The sequence below is a fragment of the Spermophilus citellus genome (assembly GCF_964194105.1).
Source record: "Spermophilus citellus genome assembly, chromosome: 9".
Taxonomy (NCBI): domain Eukaryota; kingdom Metazoa; phylum Chordata; class Mammalia; order Rodentia; family Sciuridae; genus Spermophilus; species Spermophilus citellus.
In genome coordinates this window covers 65,414,422-65,441,539 of record NC_138191.1, presented here as the reverse complement: position 1 = coordinate 65,441,539, position 27,118 = coordinate 65,414,422, and the positions used below count along the sequence as shown (strand labels likewise).

Sequence of the window (27,118 nt, the reverse complement as noted above, 5' to 3'; positions counted from 1 at the left end):
TGTAAGTGGGAAGGGAGAACGTGCGGGCGGTGCCCAGGGGGCGGCGTGCGCGCCCAGGGTGCTGCAGGCCCAGCCAGACCCCGCAGGACTGGCTGACAGGGGCGCTGGAGCCCGGCGCTGGGTGGGGGAAGGTTGCGGGACAGAGGGGGAGGTGTGCGCTATGTTTGGTGATGTCATTGCAAGTCAGAGAGCGGTGAAATTTAACACCAGCCGGATTTGCCTGGTTCCTCTTCTTCCAGGCGAAGCAGCCGGCGGCAGTCAACGCCGAGCGCCTGCAGTTGCCACCGGCCCCCTCGCACCGACTTGATTTCCGAAGTGGGTGTGTGTGCTTGTTTGACAAATGTTGGGCGCGGGCTGTTTCCAAGGACTTCCCCCCACCCCCACCCCTCATCTCCTTTCCTCCCCCTCCTCTTTCTCCTCCCAGGCCCAAAGCAGAGGACTCCACTGGAGTCACAGAGTCGCCTTTGAACCGCAAGTGAACTCGAGGGCTGCACTCGCAGCTGCACTCCTGCTGCCGCCGGCGCCCCGCTGCCTCCCTGTTGAAGTCTCCCTCCTCGCCTGCCCTCCCAGGCCCGTCCCACACTGAGCTAGGCAGCAGGAAGCCTATCTGTTCTCCCCCTTGGGGTGCTATTTCCTACCCCCACACCACCTCATCTCCTCTCTTTCTTTTTTCCCCCTCGTTGCGGGTTAGGAGCATGGTTTTCACGTGATTTTCCCCCCTTTTTCATGGACAGTACCTGCACCCTTAGCAGTTCGGAGTTGGCTTCTGTTTTCCGTTAGCGTTTTGCTGCACGGACAAATGCATACAAATGCATTTAGGAGCCCACAGGACAAGGCGTGGAAATGTCTCCCCCACCGCAAAAACGTAAGTAGCCCACCCGCCCGGGTAGGGGTTAGACCAACCCTTCACTCCACCCCCTGGATCTACCACGAGGGCTGGAGATCTGTGGCCCCAATCCTTGGCACTTTCTGGCACTGGGAGCGGGCGAGCAGCCGTGGCATCCTCCCCCTGTCTTCTCAATTTGTAAAATACGGTGTTTGAAAGGAAGCCTCGTGCCAGCGGGGCTCAGGCAGTTTATGCTTAAAGTTATCCTGTGGCTCGGGAGGAAAAACTAACTGGCACGCGTCCCGACGTCTTCGGCCACTTCTCCCGCCGCTCAGAGCTGGGCTCCAACGCCCGCCTGGGCTCTTGCTTCCACCGCCCTCTCCTTCCTCCCCTTCCCCTCCCGCAGGGCCCTGGCTGAAGTCCGCGGTGCTTCTCAGGGTGCCCAGGTTGGCATTGCTAGGACACCAGCAGTCCCCTGAGCTCGATGCACGCAGCCTGGACCACTGGGCCGAGCGCCTGCAGTTGCGTGGTAGGGTTACCAGGTGGAGGTGTGGGGGGTGTGCCTGCAGAACCTTGGGCATCCGGACGCTGTTCTTCCCACGGGTTCAAAGGCAATCGCCTCTAGTTAGAAGGCCAACAAAAGTGCTACCCATTTGGAGCTGAGGCTGTGCCCTGATCATTGGCCTGTCAGTGGAGAAGTGCTTCTCGCCGGGACCAGGGGGGTGGGCAGGACGCGGGGGCGGAGCTGATCTTACCAGGGAGGGTTTGGGCGGGTCCTGACCCACACCCACGTCCTCTTTGGGCGCAGTACCTGTTAACACCCCCTCACTGGGAAAAGAGGGAGGATGGGGTTATTGGGTCTTTTGACTGCCCTGCTCCCTGGAGGAGGGCAATGGGTTACACACATTTGCTTCTGGCCTCCAGGAGCAAAAGGCACGAACACAGCTGTGATGATTTTCTGTGGAGAGATTGCCCCTCGGGAGAGTAGGTGGGAGAACAGGGGGCAGAACAGTCAGCTCAGGGCAGGCGGAGGCGGGGTGTGGAGAAAGACCGCCTTGTGGCAGTGTTTGTATGCACATGTGCTTCCCAGCCGCGTGCAGCCCAGCCTGGCTAGGGCTTGCGAGCTTTTCTGCTAAGATCCTTGGAAGCTTCCCTGATGCTGACTAAGAGGCACCTTCCTGCGCACCCCCATCTGCAGGAAACAGAGGAAAGCTCGCAACTTTTGAAACACTAGGCGTGCGGAGTTGTGCTGGGGGCCTGGGAGACCCGGGTGCCAGAAGCTCAGCGGGCCCTCTTTCCAGAGGGGCTCACACAGGCTGCTTGGAATTCCTAGGCAGAAGAACTACTTTTCTAGATAAACGTCGCTCGGTGTGGACAGTCTGGGAGAGGGAGACAGGAATAGGGATGAGAAGGATGCTCAGCTCATCCTGAGATTCTGGGCACATCTTTCCGCGGATCCCTAGCGGGTACAAAGAGGCTAGAAGGCTCAGCCACCAGGAAAAGCTGGTATGGCCCTTCACCTCCTGTCCAGCAGCAGCTTCCACGTGCTTCTCCCACTGACCTCTCCAGCGGTGAGGGCTTTCCCTGTTCCTCTGCTTCAGGCCCACGTTGCTGACTAAAACTCCCTTTGGTAGTTGTGACAGACTTCATGGATTACAGCAGATCTTCTGCTCCTGGCCTCTGTCTTGTCTGGTTTACACTTCCCTTCCAGACGCTCCCAGAAAAGGCCCTGCATAAATTCTTGGGCAGTTTGGGGTTTTAAATTGGGTCCAGATGATTGGGGGGGGGGGTAGCGGGAAGTAGAGAAACCAAAGAATGGATAATACTGGAGGAGCCTCTGAGGAAAAATTACACCACGTGGATGGGAAAAGAACTTGTGGAGTAGTGTCAGCATGGGTAGCAGCTCCTGGGCAAAGGTGCTGGTTTCACTGATTTCTTGGAAGATCTTCTGGCCAGGGCCTTGCAACTCTTGGATATCTGCTGACATCCAACTTGTTCCATTATAGGAGCCAGTGGGGATGGGCTGCAGAGAATTAAGGGCAATTCAAAACGACATCAGATTGCAGAACCTCACAGCTGCAACCACACACATGCAAAGCATGGAGAGGGTAGTTAATGGTTGGACCAAGAAATTGTTTCTAAAGGAAAAAAAAAATCCCATTTTCATACAGAATTTGGAGTTCTTGAATTTGAAAAAAGGCCACCAGTCCTTGGGAAAGGAGGAGGGACTTGGTAGAAGCAGCTGATTAGCTGATGATAATGTTAGGCCACTGAATTAAACCCTGGAGTCCCTAATGAAACCCCTGAGGTTTTCATTTTCCGCCATCTTTTTGTGGTGACATTTTGGAAAAGCAGGAGCAGCTTTTTTTAAATCATAGTTCTGATTAGTCACCCAAAAACATTTATAGTTTTAAAACTGGATCCTTTCAGACATTTTCTTTCACAGGGCTGCTTTTAGATGTGACTTTGTGGAATTAATAAAAGAAAGCTAAAACCTCAAAGTGTTTGATATACTGATTTAACATATTAAATCTTCCAGGCAGACTATTAGGGTAATTAAGGGTTTCTACAACCAAAAAGGGGGAAAAAAAAAACAATAGCAAAAAATGTTTGGTTGTAAAGGTCTTGCAATTTGGCATTAAATTCTATTTTTTTAAGTTGCTTAGAAGGACTCAAGTGTAAGTAGTTCTTAAAATTTTACAGGATTCCAGTGTGTAGCCAATATCAAGGAGAGAAAATATAATTTATGGAAAGTAAGTTTGAGTGTTATTTAGACATTCTGCTTGGTAATCTGAAGTTGCAAGAGAAAAATAAATTTTATTAGAGGAATTAGAATAGCTGTGCTAGTTTCCTTGCATGGCTTGCAACTATGACTTATTTCAGAAATTGTAACTCTGAGAGCTGAAATAAGGACCATTTCATTTTCATCCTTTTAAAAGCCTAACATAATTCTCATTTATTCATTCAACAAATGTTTACTGAGCTCCAATGATGTTCCCAGTATGATTGTAAGCAATAGGGATATAATGATTGAGCAAGATAGTGACATAATTGCTGCCTTCCCAATGTGCCTAGTCTAATACAGGTCATAGTAAATGAAACAACCAAGTATAACAAATGAGATAAGGGTATATACTGGGTTGTTATCTAACAGTCCTGGCAGGTATGAAGGGCTGGAAGGATAATGCTGGAAGAAAAGTGAACCAAAGGAAACAAAGTCTAGACTGAAACCTAATTAGAAAGGACATGGAATTTTCCAAACAGGTTCTGGAACGTTAAAAGGCTCATTGGTGAGAGGACAGTGCACTTGAGGGCCTGAAAGAAATAAACTTGGTTAAAGCATACATCTAGGGAAGAAGTGGCTTAACCTGGGACTGCAGAAAGAGACCAGAGAGCAAAAGGTCTTTAAATTATGAACTTTCTTAGCTAAACAAATAGATGGTAGAAGAACTGGCTTTTCTTGATCCTAGGATCAATATGCAGATGTTAGAGAAGTTATATATTTGTCAAGACTCAAGACCACATGATAGTATTGATTGAAGGTTGATTGTTTCTCTCATTCATATAAGTTTTTTTTAATATAACACTAGCATCTGCCAGAAACTTTGCTAGAATAGGCAAGAATCAGTTTAACAATCTCTGTGGTGTTACTACAACAGACTAGTTGTATTTTTCTTCCCTCCTATTGAGTGGACTCTAGGCTCTATGATTACTTGAAGTCCTTAATCATTTATCTTCTTTATACTTCATGAATTGCTTAAACACTTAGAATTTAACCAAAAGCTCTATTATGCTTCACACAGGATTAGTTATGTAAGTACTACCTATTGAGTTGAATTGATAGTCTGAGAAATTCATTGTGTATAATGTTAGTGACAAGGCTTAAAATCCTGAATCATTCAAGTTTATCCCTATTGCTATGTTATATTGGGAACTGGATCTTAGCTGTTAGTAAAAACCAGAGTCTGTAAAGTTGTCACAGATTTGAAAAGTTTTTGGCATGTAAAACCTAGTGTGGTAGAAATTGTTGAAATTACCATTGCATGTCACATATGTATATTTCTCAGATTAGTTCACCCTTTACAATTGACTTAAAACCATCAATTCATTAAAAAAGTTCTCTAGGACTAGGGTTGTGACTCAGTGGTAGAGTGCTTGCATAGGATGTGTGAGGCATTGGGTTTGATTTTCAGCACAGCACATAAATAAATAAATAGATAAATAAAATAAAGGTCCAAGTACAACTAAAAAATACTTTAAAAGTTCCCTATACACAAGATTTTACAAGTCCTTCTTCTTATTATAAATTGAATCTATATAAGAACGAGTATCTGTAGTCTACTCATAATTCTTAAGAATCTCATGGGTACCCTAAACCAGAAGATGCTTGGCATTCCTCTAAAGTAACTGGGACCCTTTGGATAAAAAGAAAATTGAATAGCTCTTTGAGAGTCATCTAGGGAAGATGCTTGGGAGTGATATTTTGTCAATTTAATGTTTTAAGTGTGATATCTATATATCTATATGTCTATATATCCCTGCCTGATCTCCTTTAGGCCTTTACCATTATTTTTCTGGTTATGTTTGGAAAGTGGCTGATATCAAACTGAAAATGTGGCTAGCAGTCAGATGATGCAAAGTGTTTCATATTTTGTTAGGTATCCTCAGATATCAATATCATCGCTTATATTTTTTGAAACTTAAAGATTTATTACCATATTGCTGACTTCTTTTAGACTTGTCCCATCTTGTTCAATGTCCAAGTATATTTATATCTGTTATGTACAGAAGTCATTTCAATTTTGTGCAATGGTCTTCAACCTTGTCTGTACATTGGAATCATTTGATATTTAAAATGAGTGTACCATAGACATATTAAAATTAATATCTCTGTGAAGGGGAGAGAAGGACTCCAGTATAAGTAGTTCTTAAAATTTTATAGGATTCCAGTGTGCAGCCAATGTCAAAAAAAAAAAAAAAAGGTCCAAAACAGGGGAGCCTTTTATCATCTCTTAAATTTATCATCTTCAGAATGTGGCTCTCCAAACAGCAGCAGCAGCATCACCTAGGAACTTGTTATAAATGCAGACTCTTGAGCCTCACCAAAACCTACTAAGCCAGAAACTCTGGGGGCGAGGTCCAGCAATTTTTGAAAGTTCTTGAGGTGATTCTGATGTACAAGTATGAAAACTGCTATTCTAATACAGTAGAAAAGGATTTGAAAGGATCAAATAATATTTGTGTCATGTCATAAAATCAGATATATGTGATCTGAGCAAACTAATGTATATTTAAATGTATTCTAATTGGAAAATAAACAGTTAATGTTCTAAATTTTTGTTACATAATCTGTAACAAAAGATTGTTAGAATCTGTAGAATCATGTAGTTAGAATATATGCATCTTGAAGATTCACCCCCAACTTTTGAGTCAACTATTTTCATCAGGGCAGAATCTGCATTTCTCCCAAGCACCTCAGGTGGACTAACATTTGGGAACTATTGATTTAGATGGAATGCTACCATATGTGGGATTCTTTAAGATATAGAGTCTAACTATTTGCCCATATCAGTTGAAATTTCTGTAATGATTCAATTGATTAATTTATAGAGTTAGTGATAGCTGTTGAATGCTCTTTCAAAATCTCGACTTATATGTTCACTTTAAAATACAAAAATGGAAAGTACCATTTTAATACAAATGAAATTGTGTTCTATTATCTAAAGAATATAATTTATATTGTTAGCTAAACTTTGTAAAAAAATTATTTTTCTTACAGTAAGATAAAGGCATACACTTATACTAATTGACAAAGATAAAAACTTTATTGACAATAAGCAGAAAAATACCCCAGACCTTAATACAAAAGACATACAATTTCCCTGGGACTCTGCAATTGATTCTTGAAGACTAACATTACACAAATGTCATTTGAAGAGTCATTGAATTAGAATACAAGAAATAATCAAGGTCCGTATTAGCAAGACTTAGTTAATGAAGTATTGTTTTCAGCATGCTTATCATCATTTTCCAAAATTATCTCTGTGGTTTTTATTTGGGAGGTAGATTTGGGCAGTTGTGAAGAATATTCAACAAAATCTATCCAAAGTTTTATTATACTAAAAAATCACAAAGCATTTTTTGCTTAAATAGCTAATCAATATGAATAAACATTTTTATTTGTAGTAATTGGTGGATATTCCACTCACGATTACTCATCAAAATGCTCAGCATTGACATATATAGGCCATTGCTATTTTCAAAACCAAAGAACCAAGAATTAAATGATATTCAAATGGTTTTCACATCTGAACAATCTTTTATACAGATAAGTAGCTCTTTCCATCAACTTACAATCATGATGGTTAAGTGACTATAATTTGTATTATTTAGTATAAATTTCTGTTTCTTTGTATGAAATTACATGTACAGTAATTTGACATGTTAACAATAACAATCATGTCACCTTACTAATTCACATTTATTCAGTACTTTGTACGGGGGCCAGGTACTGTTTTATGTGCTTTATATGAACTTTTTCAATTAGTCATTTTTTTTCCCTAATTTTTTTTTGTAGATGGCAGAATGCCTTTATTTTATTTGTTTATTTTTATGTGATGCTGAGAATCGAACCCAGTGCCTCATGCATGCTAGGCAAGTGCTCTGCCGCTGAGCTAAAGCCCCAGTCCTCAACTAGTTCTTTTAATAAACCTTATGAATTAGGTTTAACATATGAAAAATCTAAGGCATAGAATGATAAAAAAATGTTCCCAAGTTACATAATAAATGGTAAAACTGCAATTTTAATTCAGAGAATTTACTCTTAACCATGCTAATTAAAATAACAGTTTAATTATTAATCTTTCATTAGAGTTCATTTTGGATTTTATATGGTTTAAAAGTTGAAGATGACCAACAATTGTTTTTTCCATTTTCATAGGAAACTACTTCTTCATTTTATTGGGCTATGTGTAGCTTGGATTACTGTTCATGCTCACGAACAAGGTAAGAAAATTGCCCTATTAATTATTTGTTTGCAAAAATTTTGCTTCCAGACAGCAAAAGCACATGACTTTTAAGTTATCATAACCTTAAGGTCAATATTAAACAATAAAAATGTCTTTGCCCAGTATAATGAGAATGTAAGGGTAAAGAAATCAATTTTGGGGAGAAATATGACCTTTAAGAAATTACTCAGACCTTCCATCTGTGAAATTGCTTACATTTTTAAGCAAACTCCATAAAAGAGAAGTTTTGTACAGTAAAAAGGCTTTGCTTGTGACTTCATTTTAAGTGGGAGTTCTTGGGGGTGGCAAACTGTGACTGAATTACCTTTGCACTTCTTGAAACAACACAAGCATATAATAAATGTTCCCTCTAGATTAGCATCATTAAGAAACAATGAAATTTACATATTAGTGGGCTTAGAGTTTTATTTAACTCAAATGGAGATTTACAAAATAGTTTTGTGTTTTGTTATGTTTTTGCCTGCTAGCTTGTTGCTCTGGTAAAATGATGACAGGGTTTCAGGAGTTTATGTATGTCCTAATTCATTCACTTATTAAACAACTTTTGAAATATCTTTTTTCTTATTAAAAACTTAATTGCTAATAATTGAAATGTAAATATAATAACATCTCTGGTCTCAAAGTGAAAAAAGTGGCTTTGTTAAAGGTTAAAAAAATAGCAAAGTCAAAGAAAAATTCCTGAACTATGCTGGACTTAAACATTATCATTGTGGTCCTAATAATTTTTTTTGTTTGCCTTATATGTAGTAAGATTATATGTGACTGCCAAATTATTCATTCTGAGAGAATTCAATGATAACTCAATGAACCATGTGTCAGTTTGGTCAAGTAATAACCTGAAAAGCTAAATTATAAATGAACTATGTGAAGAGAAAAGGGAAGAATGGAATTTTACCTTATTTACCAATTGATAAGTGGACAGATAAGAAAAGTATGGTCAGCCCACTATATCTATAGATTCCACTAAAGATTAAAAATATTCTGAAAAATATTTCATCTGTATTGAACATGTACAGATATTTTTCTTTGTCGTTATTACCTAAATGATATAGTATAATTACTTACATAGCATTTACATTGTATTGTATCATGAATTGTAAGTAATCTAGAGGTTATTTATCATGGACAGAAGGATGTGTATGAGTTACATACAAATACTACATTCTACATAGGAACTTGAGTCCCTGCAGATTTTGGTATCCACAGGGGTCTGGAAAATCAACCCCAAAGATACTGAGGAGCAACTGTATCCTCTCAAATATCATGTAGATGAATGAAAGTATTTCTTGAAAAGCATTTTCTGATTCACTTTTATGGGGAAATGGTTAAATTAGGCCATATGTCATATGTAACCTCATGAAATGCCATTCTTGACCAATGTATTTCTGTTACCTTATTTTGCTTTACTTGGAAATGAAGAAAAAAACTACATCCTTTAATTTATTATCATTATTAGTATTACTATTTCTTATTATGTACCACTTTACTAGTAGAATATACATTTTCTTCATCACTTGCTTTATCACAGAATTTTAATAATTATGCCTATGATAGAATTGCTGAAACCAAGATAAAGGAGACTTAGGCCACTACAGCAAGGGTCATAACTTCATAAATGGAAGAGCCAAGATTTGAACTCAGGCAGTTTAACTACAAAATCTTAAATTCTTTAATACTACATTCCTTGGAGCCACAGAGAAGAGAATAGTCATTATTAATTCTATATACAATTTGTGTCATGTCCTTTTCCAGTACTTTATATATATTATTCTTATCTTCATAATGAACCTACAAAGTTCGTTATAGATGAACAATTGAGGATCCAAAAAGTGGCTTACCCAGGCTCAAACAGTAGACTTGAATCTAGGTCTCACCACCTCTCAGGAGAAAACTCCTGTTTTAAATATCCCTTGCTTCAAAATTCCCATTCACTGGCATTATGAGTTTAATAATTTACAAAACGTATCCTTATCAAAATATTAGAAACTCAGATGAAGAAAGACATAAGAAAACTGAATGTTTCTGAATAGTATATTTTATTTATATAATAAAAATGTATTCTTTTATTTTAGGAGAGACATAATAATTTTCAGTCATTATAATGACAAAATTTTTTTCCAGTTCTTAACAAAAAGAAAATCTTTTTGAAAAAAAACTCTGACTGTAGAAAATAGAATACTTTTGAGTACAAAAAACAAATGGAAATAGTATGTTATCAGAAACCTAGAAGTACTTTTTTCCTAAAATATTTTTATTAAATTAGCATGATACAGTGTAGCATCTAATCAGGATATGAGAAGAAACATTATCAGAAAAATTGTGTTTTTATGCTGATAACAAATATCATTTGTGACCTTAATATTGCTATATATGTATTTTAGCTAGTGCTTATTTTCAGTTAGACTTCTCAGAAACATTTATGTGGTTACAAGGTTTTTCAAATCTTAAAAAGTATCAAAGTAATTCAGTTATATAATTTAAAATTCAAATCAAACAATAAAACATATGAACAAAAACTAGAATCCCTTGCCTTAACCTGTTTCTGCGACCCTCTGCCCAAAATCTTTTGGTTTTAATCTTCTTAACAGTATCTACATTTTTATTGAATTCCTATTATTGATGATGAACATTTGACATTTTTATACTATCCTATGCTCCTTTTTCCTCTCCTCCTATCATCTCAATATAATTCTATTAATGTTTTGATTAAATTACTATTTATAATTTACCTTATTATGACCATGTACATATTTTTTGTCAATGAGCCCTGTATGTTTATATTTTCTTTCCTGTACAATATTGCAAGATGGCTCCTTTTTTTTGCTCATATTGTGTTCGTCATTATTAATAATTTTCTCAGATTCTACAAAAAAATTCTAAAACTTCTTTGAAAAATATTTTTCCCCCAAAATGTACAACTCCAACAATTTGAATTTTTCCTTGGAGATTTTCCTTCTGGAGCTAAAATTCTCCTGTTCTACTGTGGACTATTAGTTCTGTACACTTTCTGTAGAGTTGATATTTCTTGCTCATGTAAGAACCACTTTCTTGGAACTCGTATCTTCCTTTTTCACAATCTATTTCCTTATTTGGTTGTATTGTATTCTCCAGTTGTAGCCTGTGAATATATATTTAGGTGGTTCAGATTTGCAATGATGCATTTCTGAGAATGTGTTTATTTCATCATTATACTTAAGGTGAATACAAAATTTTAGGCTGTAAATACTTATTCTCAGAACTTGAAAGGCTTTCATCTTTTAGCTTGCAGATATGTTGTTAAGAAAATTGATGCTATGTTAATTCTTGATTCTTTATGCATGACTTTTTAAAAGTCCTTTAAGATCATCTATTTATCTCTGATGTTTTGAAATTTCACAATAATGTGCTTTATTACATACAATTTCTTTTAATTCATTGTATTGGTACTCAATAAGCCTTTTTAATGTGGAAAGTTAGCCTTCTTTTTTTGGGAATTTTTCTGTTATTTTTTTTCTTTCTGATATATTTATTTTTTCTTTCTATAATTTCTGTTATATTTTGCATTTTGGAATCGAACTCCTTATTTTTTTCACCTTACAATCACATTTCTCATCTTTATGGTTCTATTTTACATGAGATTTTTATTATTTACTATTCTAATGATTTTCATTTTTTAATTTTTGCTATTTAAAATGTTTTAATAGCTAGATTACTCCTCTTCTTCTTTTTAAAAATTGTATCTTTTTTTTGTTTCTTTGATGCAATATCAATTCTTACCTCTCTAAGGATAGGAATCATACTTTTGAATTTTTCTTCTGTTACCTGAATTCTGTTTCTTCCAAACTTTTTGTTTGTTTTGATTTTTTTTATGTTGCAGAAATTCTTTATAAGTCTGAAGTACCTCTGATATCATTTAAAAGCAAGATACTAAAAATAGGCTTGGAAACTATTTGCACGGGTAGACTTGTCACCAGACATATTTCATATAGAGGATGACTGAGTAGGAACCTGGCTGACCATCTAGTTGAACCACAAATGTCTGAGGCTATAGAATTGCTTTAGAGAAGGATCCTCCAATATCTTACTTATAGAATAAAATCCTAATTGCCACTTTTATTGGAGTGATATAAAAAAGTTCTTGTTTGGGGGGCTGTCTCTCAATTTAGTATGTACATTTTAGCTGAATCCTTAATTCTCATTATGATATTTCTCTTCCAATTTCTGTTATAATTGGTTAAATATTTCAATGTTTCTACATAATTAACTTTCAACCTCCTATTATGGTCTCAAAGTTTCTTTTTTTTTTTTTTTCTTTTTGGTACCAGTAATCCAACCCAGGGGCACTTGACAACTGAGCTACATCCCCAGCCATTTTTATTTTGAGGCAGGGTCTTTCTAAGTTGCTTAGGGTCTCACTAATTTGTAAGTTGCTAAGGCTGTCTTTGAACTTGAGATTTTCCTGACTCAGCTCTGGAGTCATTGGGATCACAGGCATGCATCCGCCACCTGGCTCAAAGTTTTTTATGCAAACTTCAGCCCCTACTTCCACCTACTCCCCAATATGAAATCCCTTGCCTCTGTCTGACTGAAAAGAAACAAACAGCTATGTGATTTGCTATGATTTTAGTTATTCCTTTAAATTTTAATTTAGAAGTATCTTATTAATAGATACAAATTTTATATTTGTCATATAACAAAGTTTTAGGCATAGCCTAGTGAATAAATGCTTATATTTCAAGAAAAAAATAATTATATAAGGCTGAGTTTTCTGAGGATTTGACAGATACATATACCTTTTCTCATCTGATACATCATACCTTCACTATTACTCTGACAACATTGGTGGGCTGGCTGCCAGTGAGATATTGGCATAGCTGCAACATCACTCCATGATGAATGACACTATGCAAAATGCGTAACTAATTCTTACCGTTCACAGTATTCTCAGGTTCATGATCCCAAAGTGTGAAAACCACATGTGTAGGGATCTATGTGTAGAATACTTATCTCCAAGAAGAGAATTTCGTATACAAATGAATCCAAAATGTGTTTACTATTAACAGAGAAGCAGCTCATTCTAGCTACAGTAACTCCAAGTATTTTCTGCCAAAGATCCCTACTGGGCACTTAACCAAAAATTTTACACGTAGCTTAAAGCTTCATTTCTCACAAATAAGTTTGCATGTATCTCTTTATACAGAATAAATGTGCTATTTACATTAAGAAAACTTTAAAGAAACAATTGTCACTTTTAACATACCCAGTGTACAAGTTGCACTTAAGCATGCGTATTCAGGAGCCAGAAACCTGGGTTAAGGTCCAGGTTCCACTACTTATACCTATGTGACTTTTAGCAAATTCCTGAGATACCCTGAGCCTCACTTTCAACAACTTGAAAGTGAAGATAATACCAATGCTTACTACAAATGTCTGTTGGGTGGACAAAATGAGATAACCATGTAAAGTGTTTAACACAGTGCCTATTACATAAAGAGAGTATAATACATTTTAGTAAAAGAAAAGAGAATATTCCAGAGCCTTTTCTTTTTCCATATCCTCATAATGTTGACAAAAGTAAAATAAAGCAAAACAGTTGATTTTCAACAATTTCCTTTCCTTAACTCAGTGAACTGCAGCCAGAAAGCCTGCATTTGAGTCTTGATTTTGACACAGACCATTTGGCTGAGATTATACAAAATGAACAGGAGGAAATTATCTAGTTAATCTGGTCAGTTTGGGTAAAATAGCAAGGAAAAGGAAACTAAGTTGAGGTCTATCTAACATTTCTTTTTATACACTTTGGTGATTTTGTTCCCTACAAACTAGAAAGAATATAACTTTGGGACCTTGACTAATGAAGACATGAAAATTTAAAAGAGTAAAAATTCACTGAAATTAAGTACTATGTTAGCTTTTTGTTGCTGTGACAAATACCTGAGAATAACAACTTAAAGGAGAAAAGATTGATTTTTGTCTCATGGTTTCATCCTTTGTTCCCTTCCTCCACTTTATCATCTCCCCCTCCCATTTCCCTTTCTTCCTTTTTCTTTGGTTCTCACTTTTTTTTAAATTTTTTATTGATTATTTAAAGCATTACATAGCTCATGATATATCGTCTTTCATACATTAGACTCAAATTGTGTTTTGAACTCCCATTTTCTCACTTTTGATAAGCGTATCAGTGCTGCTTAGTATATGTTTCGAATGAACGACAACTAAGTTTGGTTGTCTGTGTCACTCTTCTAAATCTGTCAGCTTTAGAAGACTGATTTTATTAGCATACCAAGAAAGGATCCATTTCTCATTAGTGTATAACAAAACAACAACAAACAAAAATTATATTGAAGGCTTCAAAAAGAAGTAACATTTAGCAGGGTGTGGTGGCATGCACCTGTTGTCTCAGCAACTTGGAAGTCTGAGGCAAGAGGTTTGCTAGACCCTAGGAGTTAAGAAGCCAGCATGAGCAACACAGCAAGACCCTGTCTCTACAAAAATAAAAAAAAATAAAAAAAATAAGAAACACTACTTGGTCAGTATTGTAGGGTAAGTAATGCTTTGCATGGAGGGATACTTTTAGCAGTACTCTTGAAGAAATGGGATAAAAAATTTGATTCACTTTGCTATGGCAAAAAATTCCAGGAAGAGTAAAAAACAAACAGAATTCAAAATGTTGTATATAGACATATCTCTGAAGAAAAAAATAAGTAAGTGGTAGTGTAAAGGTAGAGGCAGTTCCCAAAACCACCCTTAGTTCTGACACCAACTTCAAATTCTGGGGTTTCTAGGAAAACCCTCAGTTTCAAAAACTTTATTAAGACTTAGAAAATTCACTTAAATCCATTATATTCACAGTTATGGGTTATTGTAACAAAAGGGTATGGATTAAAATTAGTCCAGGAAATGAACTTCAGTGTTTAGAGGATCCCAAACATAGAAAACAATAAGTGCACATAGTATGAGTTAAAAATGAGTTTAGCTGGTTTTAAAAAGAATAAGAAAAGACTAGTTTGGAGTAAAGTAAGGTGAGATGAAATGATAGTAGATCAAATCAGAGAGATAAGAAAGGGATAGATGATGTAGGTTTAATATACCATGTAAAGCCACTGGAGGATTTTGATCAGGGAGTGGCAATATCTAATTTTTATTACAAAAAGATTATTCTGGATGCTTATGTGGTTGTGAGGCTTTTCACTGACAGAAATCTGAAGTAAGAAAAATGAGGTTGGGGAAAATATATTGAGTTAGAAGTGCTTTGGAGACATCTGATCCCTATGGGTAAATTCAATAGGTAATTGGATATGCAACCCCAGGAGAGAGGTTTGTGAGTCAGCATATGTGGTTGTTGAAGCTATGGTTTGGATGAAGTCATAAGGTCTTGTGTTTACAGTAAAAAGAGCAAGGCGTTGTCTTGGTGACACCAGAACTTATTCTACATTTAAGAAACAAATAGAGGAAAGAGATACAGTCAGTTCTGCTGTTGGGTGACACATGCACTGCTAAAAGTCACCAGGTTGAGATTCACTCTTAGAGACTACCTGCATTCAAATTCTGTCTCAGTGCTTCCTATTTGGGTGACTTTGGGCAAATAATTTAGTTCTCTGACTTTTCATAACAGTCAGACAATGGCATCTGCCTCATAGGGTTGTTGTAAGAATTATGTGATTTTCTACAGTAAAGTTCTTAAAATAGTTGTTGGTACATGAAAGAATCTAATAAACACTGCCATTATTCTTATTATTAAAAAAATGTAAAGCACATAATATAGCGTCAGGTTGAGAATTAATATTGAAATGGCTACTGATTTCTTAAGTGACATGAACTGGATTGATTTTTGGGTAGGGTCAACATGAAAGAAATAATTTATTGTAGACTATTTATTTACTAATGTATATGTTGATACCCAATATCTAAATTTAACTCCAAATTGTAATCTAGGCCAGGACTAAATTAAATGTTAAAATGTTTGTCCTCTGGGTAGATGTTTCCTTCTTTTATTTTTCTCCTTCCTTTTCTTTTCTCTTCTTCCTTCTTTCCTTCATCTTCCTTTTCTCCTCAACCCTCCTCATATATACCTTCTAAGAGTTCTATATTTTCTCTCAACATCTGTTCAAAACATTTGCTAAGTGTATTCACACCCAGGTGTAAATACGTAAAAGTAGGATGACAACTCACTTTCATCTCAAGTACAAACTCTAGCTGCATTCAAACTCTAGTACATAGAGAGTAATCTCCAATGTGATATTTCTGTGGGGACAATGTAATGCTACCATGATTAATTAGTGAGGTTTGTCCAAAGGAGATGTGGAATTGTATGGGGAAATACAATGATTGTCAGGTGGTAGAATAGTCAGAGTACAACCTTAGAAATAAGAATGATGGGGCACAAATATAGCTCTACAATTTATCAGCTGTGTGATGTTGATCAAGTTATTTAAATTTTCTGTAATTCAGATTCTCCATCTATGAAAGAGGCATAGAATTTAAGTATAAACCATGAGAATTTATCTTCCCACTTTCTTCCCCATATATTATACATAGAAACAAAGGTAAATGAACTAATAAACAAACTTAAAATTTTATATTGAGCAAAACTGTGGTAACTCCCAAACTGCAAACTCCCCAAAACTCCCAAAACTATGCCAAGAAAACCAGATGCCACATACAATCAATAGGAAAAAAATCAAACTTCTTGAGGATGAGAAGCAAAGTTTAACATTATTAATGTCTAATCCTTAATAACAAGAAGTGCTATAGGATCTGAGGGGGACAGAAGCTTCCCAAGGGAAAGTACAAGAAAGCACAGATAACAATTAAGTGGCTAAGTGGGAACAAACCTCAGAGGTGAAGGATTTGTTCTGAAGCATGCACCCAAGGGGACTGGATACAGAGGAAAGAGAATGAGAAGTTGTAAGAAGAACTGGCTATTAAAGTCCTCCTGAACTGCCTAGAGTTCAGAGAAAAGGTGGGGCTTTCATTTTAATTTTAAAAGGAAACTCTGATAATAGTGTAGCAGTTTTGAGATTTGGAAGGCCTGGACTACTTCTCACAGCATCCTTCTATAAATTGCTGGGCTTGGAAATAATGGTAATAATAAGAAGCTGACATAGCATAAATAGAAAGATATAACAAGCAAAAATGTAGGAAAAAGCAGCAAAACCAAGAATATACACAAAATATATTGCTATTAGATAAAAATTCTGAACAAATACTTTTAAAACAAAGAAACTCCAGATCACCTATATGAAAGAGGATGATAAAGCAGAAACATGAGAACTCAGGGAAAAGTAAGAGATGACAAGACATTTGCAAAGATATAAACTGTGAACTTAGAGAATTCAGAAGTCACAGGAAAAGAGTCTTATATATTGAGGTAAAATTGGAAAGATCCCAGTGAGAAATTAGACATTACAGGAGAAGCAATAAAGATAGAAATAAGAAAAATAAATGGATCTGAAGATAAAAATATATTAAAAATAATTATAGAGAAATTATTCATATAGAAGACAGTATGACTCAACATACTCATAATAGGATTTTTGAAGAAGATAACCAAGACTATGAAATTTTTAAATTCATGAAAAACTTGCTGAAGTTAAACAAATGTCTTGAAGCTATACAATGAATAGGATTTTTATGCACCTAGAAACAGTTATCCAGAATGACCAATAAGATGCCATATTCTAATAAAATCACTGGTTTTCAAAGATAAAGAACAAATCTTTAGGTTAACTGATTTAGCTGGTAAGTAATTTAGATGTTATATTAAGTAACCATAAAATGGAAAACAATTAAAATTTTGTGTGAATTATAAGATATGAGAAATCAAGGGGTATTTTCATGATTAAATGGAGTCCCTTTATGCCACCATAACTCTGGAGGTGCATATAGTTCTAAACTGCTATTGGGAATGTTTTGATGAAAAGTTTGAGACACATTATCATGCAATATTTTAGATCAAATATTCTTTAATATTGTTGTAAAATTACAACTATTTTATGAATAAAATGATGGTTGTTCTAAATCTAAAATAGAACATTTGAGTTTTATGAATATCTCTGAGAAAACATTTTAATTTTATTGCTAGATTATGCATAAATGATATCCAATAATTATTTAATTATTGTACACAATTATCAGACTTGAGATTGAGATTCTCCATTATGTTTGTTCTTTTAATGAACATAAATGAACATAAATTGTCAGATATCTGCTAATTTCCTGCAAAAGGAAAATTAAGGTCATACCAGATATTCCTGGATAATCTTCAAAAACTTCTTTTTTTTTTCACTAAGCACACTTGTTTAACATTTCTGGCTAGAGATTTTATATACATATTACATATGTACTATGTAATATATATACTATATATATACACACACACATATATATACATACATATACACACATATATACATATACATATATACACACATATATGTACATGCACATATATGTTCATTGGAGAACACACACACACATACACACATACAAAGATACAGATGGAGACTTGTAACCCAAATAATAATAAATATCATACAATTGACTAAGCTATTCTGTATTTTTAAGAGAGGATTCATCATCCTTTGTGAATAGCATTTAATTTTGTGACTCTGAAGGTGAATATGAAATCTGTTCAAGTTGTGGTGGGGCAAACTCATTCATTCAGAAATTTTAAAACTATTTTCAAGGTAGGTACTGTAGAGATCCAATAATGAACCAATTAGAACCCATCTTCCAGAAGCTTATAATGAGTAAGGGATACAAGTAGTATACTATTGGTAATACTACAATGAAAAATAAATTTTAAATAATCATAATTATATCAGATACATATTATATAAATGCATATTATAAAATAAATGTTGAAAAGGAGCCTATCAATTGTATAAAAATGCAGAAAAGGATTGGAAAAAAGGGAAATAGAGAAATTTAAATTTTGCAGAAAAAGTATGGTGTTTCCCAACAATAAAAAACACTTAAATTTTCTTGTACAGGCAGTACCCAAGGATTGTGGTGACCAAAGTACTTTAAATGCAGTACACACTTAAGAGCCTAAGCATAGAGAGTTTCTATGTGATTTGTAAATTCCTAGAAGTTTAGTAGGGAAAATAGAGTGTAAGGGATTATGTAAACTTAATTTAGAAAATATCTTCCAAATCACAAACTTTTTTTTAAGTGTGATCCCAGTTTCTCCTTAATATAGATGTCATTAAATTTTAAGCTATGAACTGAAGTGAATAACATCTGGGAATCTTTGAACATGGGTATCCATTGGAGTAATAGATATTCTTATCTATTACTAGTCAAATGGAAAAAATGAGAGACTAACCTAATTTTTAAATTTGGGGTGAAGAAATATTGATGTGTGGGGGATGGGGTTGTAGCTCAGTAGTAGAGTGTTTGTCTAGCACTTGTGAGGCTCTGGGTTTGATCCCCAGTACCACATAAAAATAAATAAACAAAATAAAGATATTGTGTCCATCTATAACTAAAAGAAAAACAAATATTGATGTGTGGATGTATGTGCGCATACACACAAACTTTATTCAAAATAATGAATATAACACCTTATTCTCCCTCTCCCTGTCTCATTACCCAGAAACTAGTTATTGATAGAGCATGCTTATTTTAGAAATTACTGTTGATACAAGAAAGATTTCCTTATACTCAAATATTTATATGAACACATGAATGCATAAGAGTAAGATTCTTTCTCTCTTTCTCTCTCTCTCTCTCTCTCTTTCTTTAATTTCCAGGCATAGATATTCTTCATCAACTAGGCCTTGGAGGCAAAGATGTAAGACACTCATCATCAGTGACTGCTGTACCATCATCATCTACACCATTACCTCAGGGGGTCCATTTAATAGAATCAGGTGTCATTTTTAAAAATGATGCTTATATTGAGTCACCTCTCATGAAAATTTTACCAGAAAACTTAGGACAGCCATTTACAATATTAATTGGGTTACAGTCACATAAAGTGAATAATGCATTTCTCTTCAGCATTAGAAATAAAAATAGACTGCAATTAGGAGTACAATTACTACCAAAAAAATTAATAGTATATATTGGAGGAAAGCAGTCTGTATTTTTCAACTACAGTGTTCATGATGAGCTATGGCACTCATTTGCCATTAGTATCAGAAACCGAGTTGTCTCAATGTTTGTTGAGTGTGGAAAGAAATATTTTAGCACAGAGACTATTTCAGAAGTTCAGACTTTTGATTCTAATAGTGTGTTTACCTTAGGAAGTATGAATAATAACTCTGTACATTTTGAAGGAATAATATGTCAGTTGGATATTATTCCTTCTGCAGAAGTATCTGCAGACTACTGTAGATACGTGAAACAGCAATGTCGCCACGCGGACAAATACCAAACTAAAACAAGCCTTCCTCATACAACTATCACACCTACTAAGAGACTGGAACACACTCCCTTGCCCAAAGGATTTGATGAAAAAATGCTGTTAGAGAATACATTTTATGAAGGCAGAAGCATTACAAATGCCATAAATAATGATTCTGCAACAGTGCATAAAAGACCAGAACACCAGGTATCAAAAGCTCTGTTAACTTCTCTTCATTCAGCAAATGTCTCTGCTGTGGATCTAACAAACTATGGGATTCAAGCCAAAGAAACCATCACGGAGGAACATATTCAAACAAATTTAAGCCTGTCAATGACCCATCATGGCCTCAGTGAGACAAGAATGAATACCAAGGAGAAATTTAGTTATCTGCCAAATGTATCTGAAAATATAACACAACATGAGGATGATACCATAACTGGTATGTCACTGTTTAAGAAGATGTCATCTATTCTTCCACGTAAAAGACAAGATATAAATGCTAATCTCAAGAAGGCGATCACAGCAAATCTACACACTAATGAACTCATGGAAATGGAACAGATTTTAAACACAACTTTATACAGAGTGACAGAAAAGCCATCTGTGGATAATCACCTTGATCTAAGGAAGGAAGGTGAATTTTATCCTGATGCTACTTATCCCATCGAAAATAGCTATGAAACTGAGCTTTATGATTATTATTATTATGAGGATCTTAATACAATGCTTGAAATGGAGTATCTAAGAGGGCCAAAAGGGGACACTGGACCTCCCGTAAGTTGTTGTTTTTTAATATGTCTTAATGCACTAACTTATCATACATTTCAAGAGAGTTCTCTGGACTGTACAATACAGCACAGATTAGATTTGTCACAGAAATGTGTCCTGGCATAATGGTTGTTATAACCATTTATGGGAATACAACCCTGGTTCAAATATTGTACCATTTTTTAAAAAAATTGGCAGATTGAAAAGGTTACCTCATTCTGGGTAAAGTAATGAGCAACCTATGTTTTTCTTGTTCAGCTGAAATCCAACCAGGAATTTAACTGCTAAATATAGATTGGCTATATATGTGTGTGTGTGTGTATATATATATATATATAAAGCATAGGTTTAACACACAGTCATGTTAAAAGAGGGATATATATATAAAAGCTGTGATAAAGAAAAATATACTAAATACACAAAGTAAATATTCTTTCAAGCAAAATATCATCAAATGGATTAACAGAGTATAAAATTTATTTTAATTTTGTACATTTCATTCCCCATCCATGAAAGAACATAACACATGAATCCTGTTCATATATATAATTAGGAAGCACTAATTGAAATAATAATAGATGGAAGATCAGTAAAGTAGACTAAGCAGATCAGTGGGAACAAGGAATGAAAGGAAAGAGAAGGTACTAGGGAACAAGATTGATGAAATTATGTGTTGCACATTTACCAATATGACACAATGAACCCCACTATTATGTATAATTATAATGCACCAATAAAAAATTATTGTAGATAGAGATTATTTCATAGTCAGTCATTGGGAAAACAAATTCTGACATTATCATTCTAAATCAAATATTTTCATTTCCATGAACAGTAACATATTTCATTGTCTTTAATGATACAGTCAATATACATTAAGAGATTAAAAACTTTCAACAACCTTACACAAAACAGTCAGCCTACTTTTGAGAAAAAGAATCAGCCTATTAAATGAAGAAAAAATTCAGATAAGCTGCTTATATAATAATTTATATGCAAAACTTGAGATAATAGACTGAATTTTCAGCTAGGAATTCCTTTTATTGTGCAGGTATAATTAGAGATAAACATTTGAAAATGTCTAGAGTCATCTGAAACAATTTAAAATCAATATTGCAAACTATTGTTGTGTTTTGTATTAGTATACCTTAAGTAATTTACCTATAATCTTTAGAAATTACTTTTTTTTCAAATTGTGAGTATACTAAAATATATCTTAAAGCATTTCTTTATTTAATAAAAATAGAATTGAGTCATTAGTTCCAGAAACCACAGAATGGGATAACAAGACACCACTTTTTTAGCTTGTGTTTCCTTTATGGTTATTACTTGAAGCAATTGTATAGATACTGAGCAACTCTTTGAGTGAATGGTTAGAGGTTAAAATAAAACCTGATAATAAATTCTTTCAACTATTATAGTTAATTTTCAACATATTAACAATAAAATCAAATCATTGGGCAGGACATATTAAACAGTTACAGAAGCCATTTACTTTCCTGAGAAAAATCAGTATGATGAAATGGATATTAATCTCTTATGTAAACTCCGTAATAGGCATTCAGCTTTGGTAGCAATAATATATTCTGCAGATGTTTACTTACTTTCTGCTCTTTGCAAGACAGGAACACAAAGAGTATATAAAATAGTCATTGCTTAGAAGCTATTATATTTCAATAAGGGGGATAAAGGAAGGGCATTTATAACTGTCTTGTGTCCTCAAGTATGATAAATGTTAATGATAGATATAAACTAAGTGTATGAGGTAGAGATGTTCAAAGGTAAGAACAATAATATTTTTTGAAGGGCTTTCTATGAATAATCACTCAAAGCTAAGCTGTTCAGGATAGGTTCTTATGTACAAAGATAATTATGACCTAGGCTCAAAGAACAAATAAGATTTTGACAGATGATAGGACTAGGCATGTTTTTTACATACGAAAAACAGCATAGTAGCTATCATTTGTTGATTTTCTTGTGTAAAATGCTCTACCATGCGACTTATATACCTTGTTTCAAGAGTTTTGTAAGGTTATTATTATTATCCTCATATATCAGGTGAAGTCCAGAGAAGTTAATTTTCTTGCCCACAACAATACTGTTGGTAAATGATAGACGTAGGATTTGAACCAGATTTTCTACCTCTATAACCCAAACTCTTTTATATTAGATTGAATAATGCTAGACAAAGACCTAAGCAATGTAGTGTCAGATTGAAGAGAATCTTGTCAAACTGATTGTTCTACGTTTTATCCTCAGTAGGGCATTTTGTAGGCTTGTAAGCATGAGTATTGCTTTTTTAAGTCAGTGTGTTAGCAGTGCCCAGAGCAGACAAGATATTTTTATTACTTAGTGTCATATGACTAGGACATTATTTAGATTGGCAGAAATTAAAATGCAAGGGAAAGGTGGTATTCAAGAGATATTTTGAAGGGTAATTTGATAGAGCTAGGAGATTACTTGGCACAAGGGAGCAAGTAAAACTGAAAAGAATCAAAGATGAGTATCTTATTTTAAGCTATCGATTGAGAGAATGATGAAGCCATTCCTAAAAACAGTAATTAAGAGAGAAAATCAATTTTAGCAGAATAAGTGAAAATACAAAAGAAACTTACTAGTGCCATCAGTTGGAAAAGTTCAAAGAGTTGAAGTGAAGAGAGGTCAAAGCTGGGAATATAAATTTGGGAGTCTTCCCATCAATAAGATCACAGTTGAAACTATAGGTTGGATATTTTCAAAAAAAGGAGCTTGACACAGGGTCAAGAACCAAATTATGGGGAAAGATTTCTTTTTGGTTATAGAAGAAAAGAGCATAAATTTGACAGAATAGTCAGAAACATGGGAGAGAAGAGTAGTGTACTTAACACAGAAGCTAAAGAAGAGCTTTGAGAAGAAATTGATCAGTGTTGCCAAAAGCCACAGAAAAGTCAAAGGGCAGGACATTGACTTCTCTGTAATAAAAACAATATTAGGAAATCCCTTGGCTCTTCTGATGGAAGATTCATGCTGAACTTTGAGAATCCAGCTTCAGCCTAGTATAAAGGAATAGATAAATTTTAGAGAACTAATGAGAGATTGAATTGTGATAAAATTATGAATTTGTTTTCCTACAATTTCTTGAAGTGGATCTTACCTTGAAAAGCTGGAGGCCAGGCTGATTTCTCTCACTTCTAGGTGTCAATTTTTTTCTATCCATATTCCCATGCAGTTTTTTTTCATTATCTCTTTATAATTTTAATCTTTCTTTTTAGTTCAAACATATTAATTATATATATTTATGGGGTACTTCAGCACATATATACTATCCTTATCATTTCTTTGTGTTTAGAGTCTTCGAGCTCCTCTTTTCTAGTTCTTCATAAAATATTTAATAGGTTGTTGTAAGCTAGTCACCCTACTGTGTACTGTAGAACACAAGAACTTATTATTTTTAAGTGTATTTTGTTACTCATTATTCCTTCTCCCTTCATCTACCTTCCCCACCATCCCTCTCAGCATCTAGTAATAATTGTTCTACTCTCTTCTTTGATTTGTTTTGTTTTAGTCCTGGGGACTGAACCCAGGGTTGCTTTACCACTGAACTATATCATCAGTCTTTTTTTTTATTACTTGAGATATAGTCTAAGTTTCTGAGAATTGCCTCACACATACAATCCTCCTGTCTCAGCCTCTTAAGTTGCTAGAATTACAAGAATGAGCCACTGTACCCAGCTTTTAATTCTCTTTTTTGAGACCAATGTTTTTGACTTCTGTATATGATTAAGAATATATGGTATTTTACTGTGTCTGGCTTATTTCATTTAACACAATGTCTTATAGTTACATCCTTGTTACTGAAAATGACAGGTTTTCATTCTTTTTATGGCTGCATGATACACAGGAGTTTATGAGTTTCCTTTTTTCTACATCCTCACCAGCATTTGTTATTTTTTGCTTTTTTTTTTGATACTAGGTAGGATGAGATTATACCTCATTGTAGTTATGATATCCATTTCCCTGATGATTACTGATACTGAGCATTCTTTATACACTTGTTGAATGTTTGTATATCTTTTTTTGTTTGTTACTGGGGATTTAACCTAGAGGTGCTCTACCACTGAGCTTCATCTCCACACCTTTTTTATTTTGACACAGAGTCTCACTAATTTGCTGAGGCTGGACTTGAACTTATGATCCTCCTGTCTCAGTCTCCAAAACTGCTGGGATTTTAGGTGTGCACCACCAAGCCCCAGTGGCTATCTTTTTAAAAGAAATATGTGTTTAGATAATTTGCCCATCTTAAAGTCAGATTATGTATTTTTATGTTGTATTTTTGGGTCCTTTATATATTCTGGGTATTAATCCTTTGTCAGATGAATAGCATTCATTCCATATATTAATTACTGCCATTCAATATATTCTCTCTTTACTCTGTTGATTGTTTCCTTTGCTGTATTATGTACAAGGGTTTTAGTTTAATATAATCCCATCTATCTATTTTTGCTTTTGTTGCCTGTGCTTTTGAGATCTTATTTTTAAAAAATATCATTGTCTATATTGGTGTCTTGAAGTGTTTTCCTATATTTTCTTCTAGGAATTTCCCAGCTCCAGTCCTACATTTAGGTGTTTGATTCATTTTTAGTTGATAGTTGTATATGGTAAGAGGTAGGGGGTTATTTTGTTCTTCTGCATGTGTAAGTCCACCTTTCCTAGCACCATTTAATGGAGAGGCTATTCTTTCTCTCATATATATTTGTGGTGCCTCTGTAAAAAATCATTGACTAAAGATTATTTCTGGATTCCCTTCGGCTCTATTGGTATATGCATTGATTTTTCTGTCAGTACCATGCTGTCTTGGTTATTACATTCCTGTAGTATGCCTTGAGATAAGGTATCATGATGCTTCTAGCTTTGTTTTTTTTTTCCTCCAGACTGCTTTGGCTATAGTTTCATATGAATTGGAGTATTGTTTTTTTTTCTATTTATGTGAAAAATACCATTGGTATTTCAATGGGGATTATATTAAATATGCAATTTGCTTTAGGTAGTATAGAAATATTAATTCTTCCATCCATAAGTGTGGGAGGTTTTTCCACATTAAAAAGAATTTTTATTAGTACATTTTAGTTTTACATTATGTCACTTTGACATATGCATTCAGTCGTGGAAAATAATTTGCTCCATTTTAATCTCCAGTACTTCCACTTTCCTTCCTCTTCTCCCTCCCACTGTTCCCCTTCTTCTAATCTACTTGTCTGCCTTCCATTTATTTATTGCTTTTAAAACTGATGTTTTTTAGGTAGAGTTCAATGTGATATATTCATATATGTACATAGCATAATTTGGTCAATTTCATTCTGCCATTCTTCCCTTTGCCAGTTCTTCCTTTTCCCCCCTCAATCCCTTTCTTCTACTCCACTGATCTCTCTTCTGTTTTCAGGGGTACACCACCTTTCTTTCCCCTCCCTTATTTCACTCTAGTGTCCATATATGAGAGAAAAAAAATTGATCTTTGATTTTTTGGGTCTGGTTTATTTCACTTGGCATAATGTTTTCCAGTTCCATCTATTTACCAAAAAATGTCATAATTTCCTTCTCCTTTACAGTTGAGTAAAACTACACTGTGCATACATAGACTGTATTTTCTTTATCCATTAATCTGTTGAAGGGCACCTAAGTTGGTTCCATAGCTTGGCTTTTTGAATTGTGTTGCTATTAACATTGATGTGTCTGTATCACTACAGTATGTTGAATTTAATTATTTTGAATAAATATCAAGGAGTGGGATACCTGGGTCATATGGTGGAGTGTTCATACTGTTTTCCAAGGTAGTTATACAAGTTCAGTCCTACCAACAATGTCTGAGTGTACTTTTCCCCCATTTCCCTGATGGCATTTTCTCCTCCTCCTTTTTAAAAAAAATATTATTGTTATTTTTATTATTTTGTTTGTTTTGGTACCAGGAATTGAACTCATGGGTGTTCAACCCCTGAGCAACATCCCTGGCCCTTTTTATATTTTTGTTTTGAGACAGGGTCTCCCTAAATTGCTTAGGGCTTTGCTAATTTGCTGAAGCTGGCTTTGAACTTGCTATTCTCCTGTGTGAGCCTTCTAAGAGTCACTGGAATTGCAGGCATGTACCACTATGCCCAGCTATTATTTGTATTTTTGATGCTTGCCATT

The 27,118-nt window shown here is 35.0% G+C and overlaps 1 protein-coding gene across 1 annotated transcript in view; it reads left to right on the top strand.

Annotated features, from left to right (window-relative positions):
* Window positions 1-809: 809 nt before the first annotated feature.
* Window positions 810-27,118, top strand: part of LOC308655526 (uncharacterized protein) — a gene marked incomplete at both ends in the record, with an annotated part of 166,739 nt that continues 140,430 nt past the window's right edge. Inside the window, 3 exons of the mRNA XM_081305605.1 lie at window positions 810-865; window positions 7,767-7,831; window positions 19,590-20,962. Coding sequence (XP_081161731.1) covers window positions 810-865; window positions 7,767-7,831; window positions 19,590-20,962 — 1,494 coding nt within the window. The remainder of the gene's footprint in view (window positions 866-7,766; window positions 7,832-19,589; window positions 20,963-27,118) is intronic.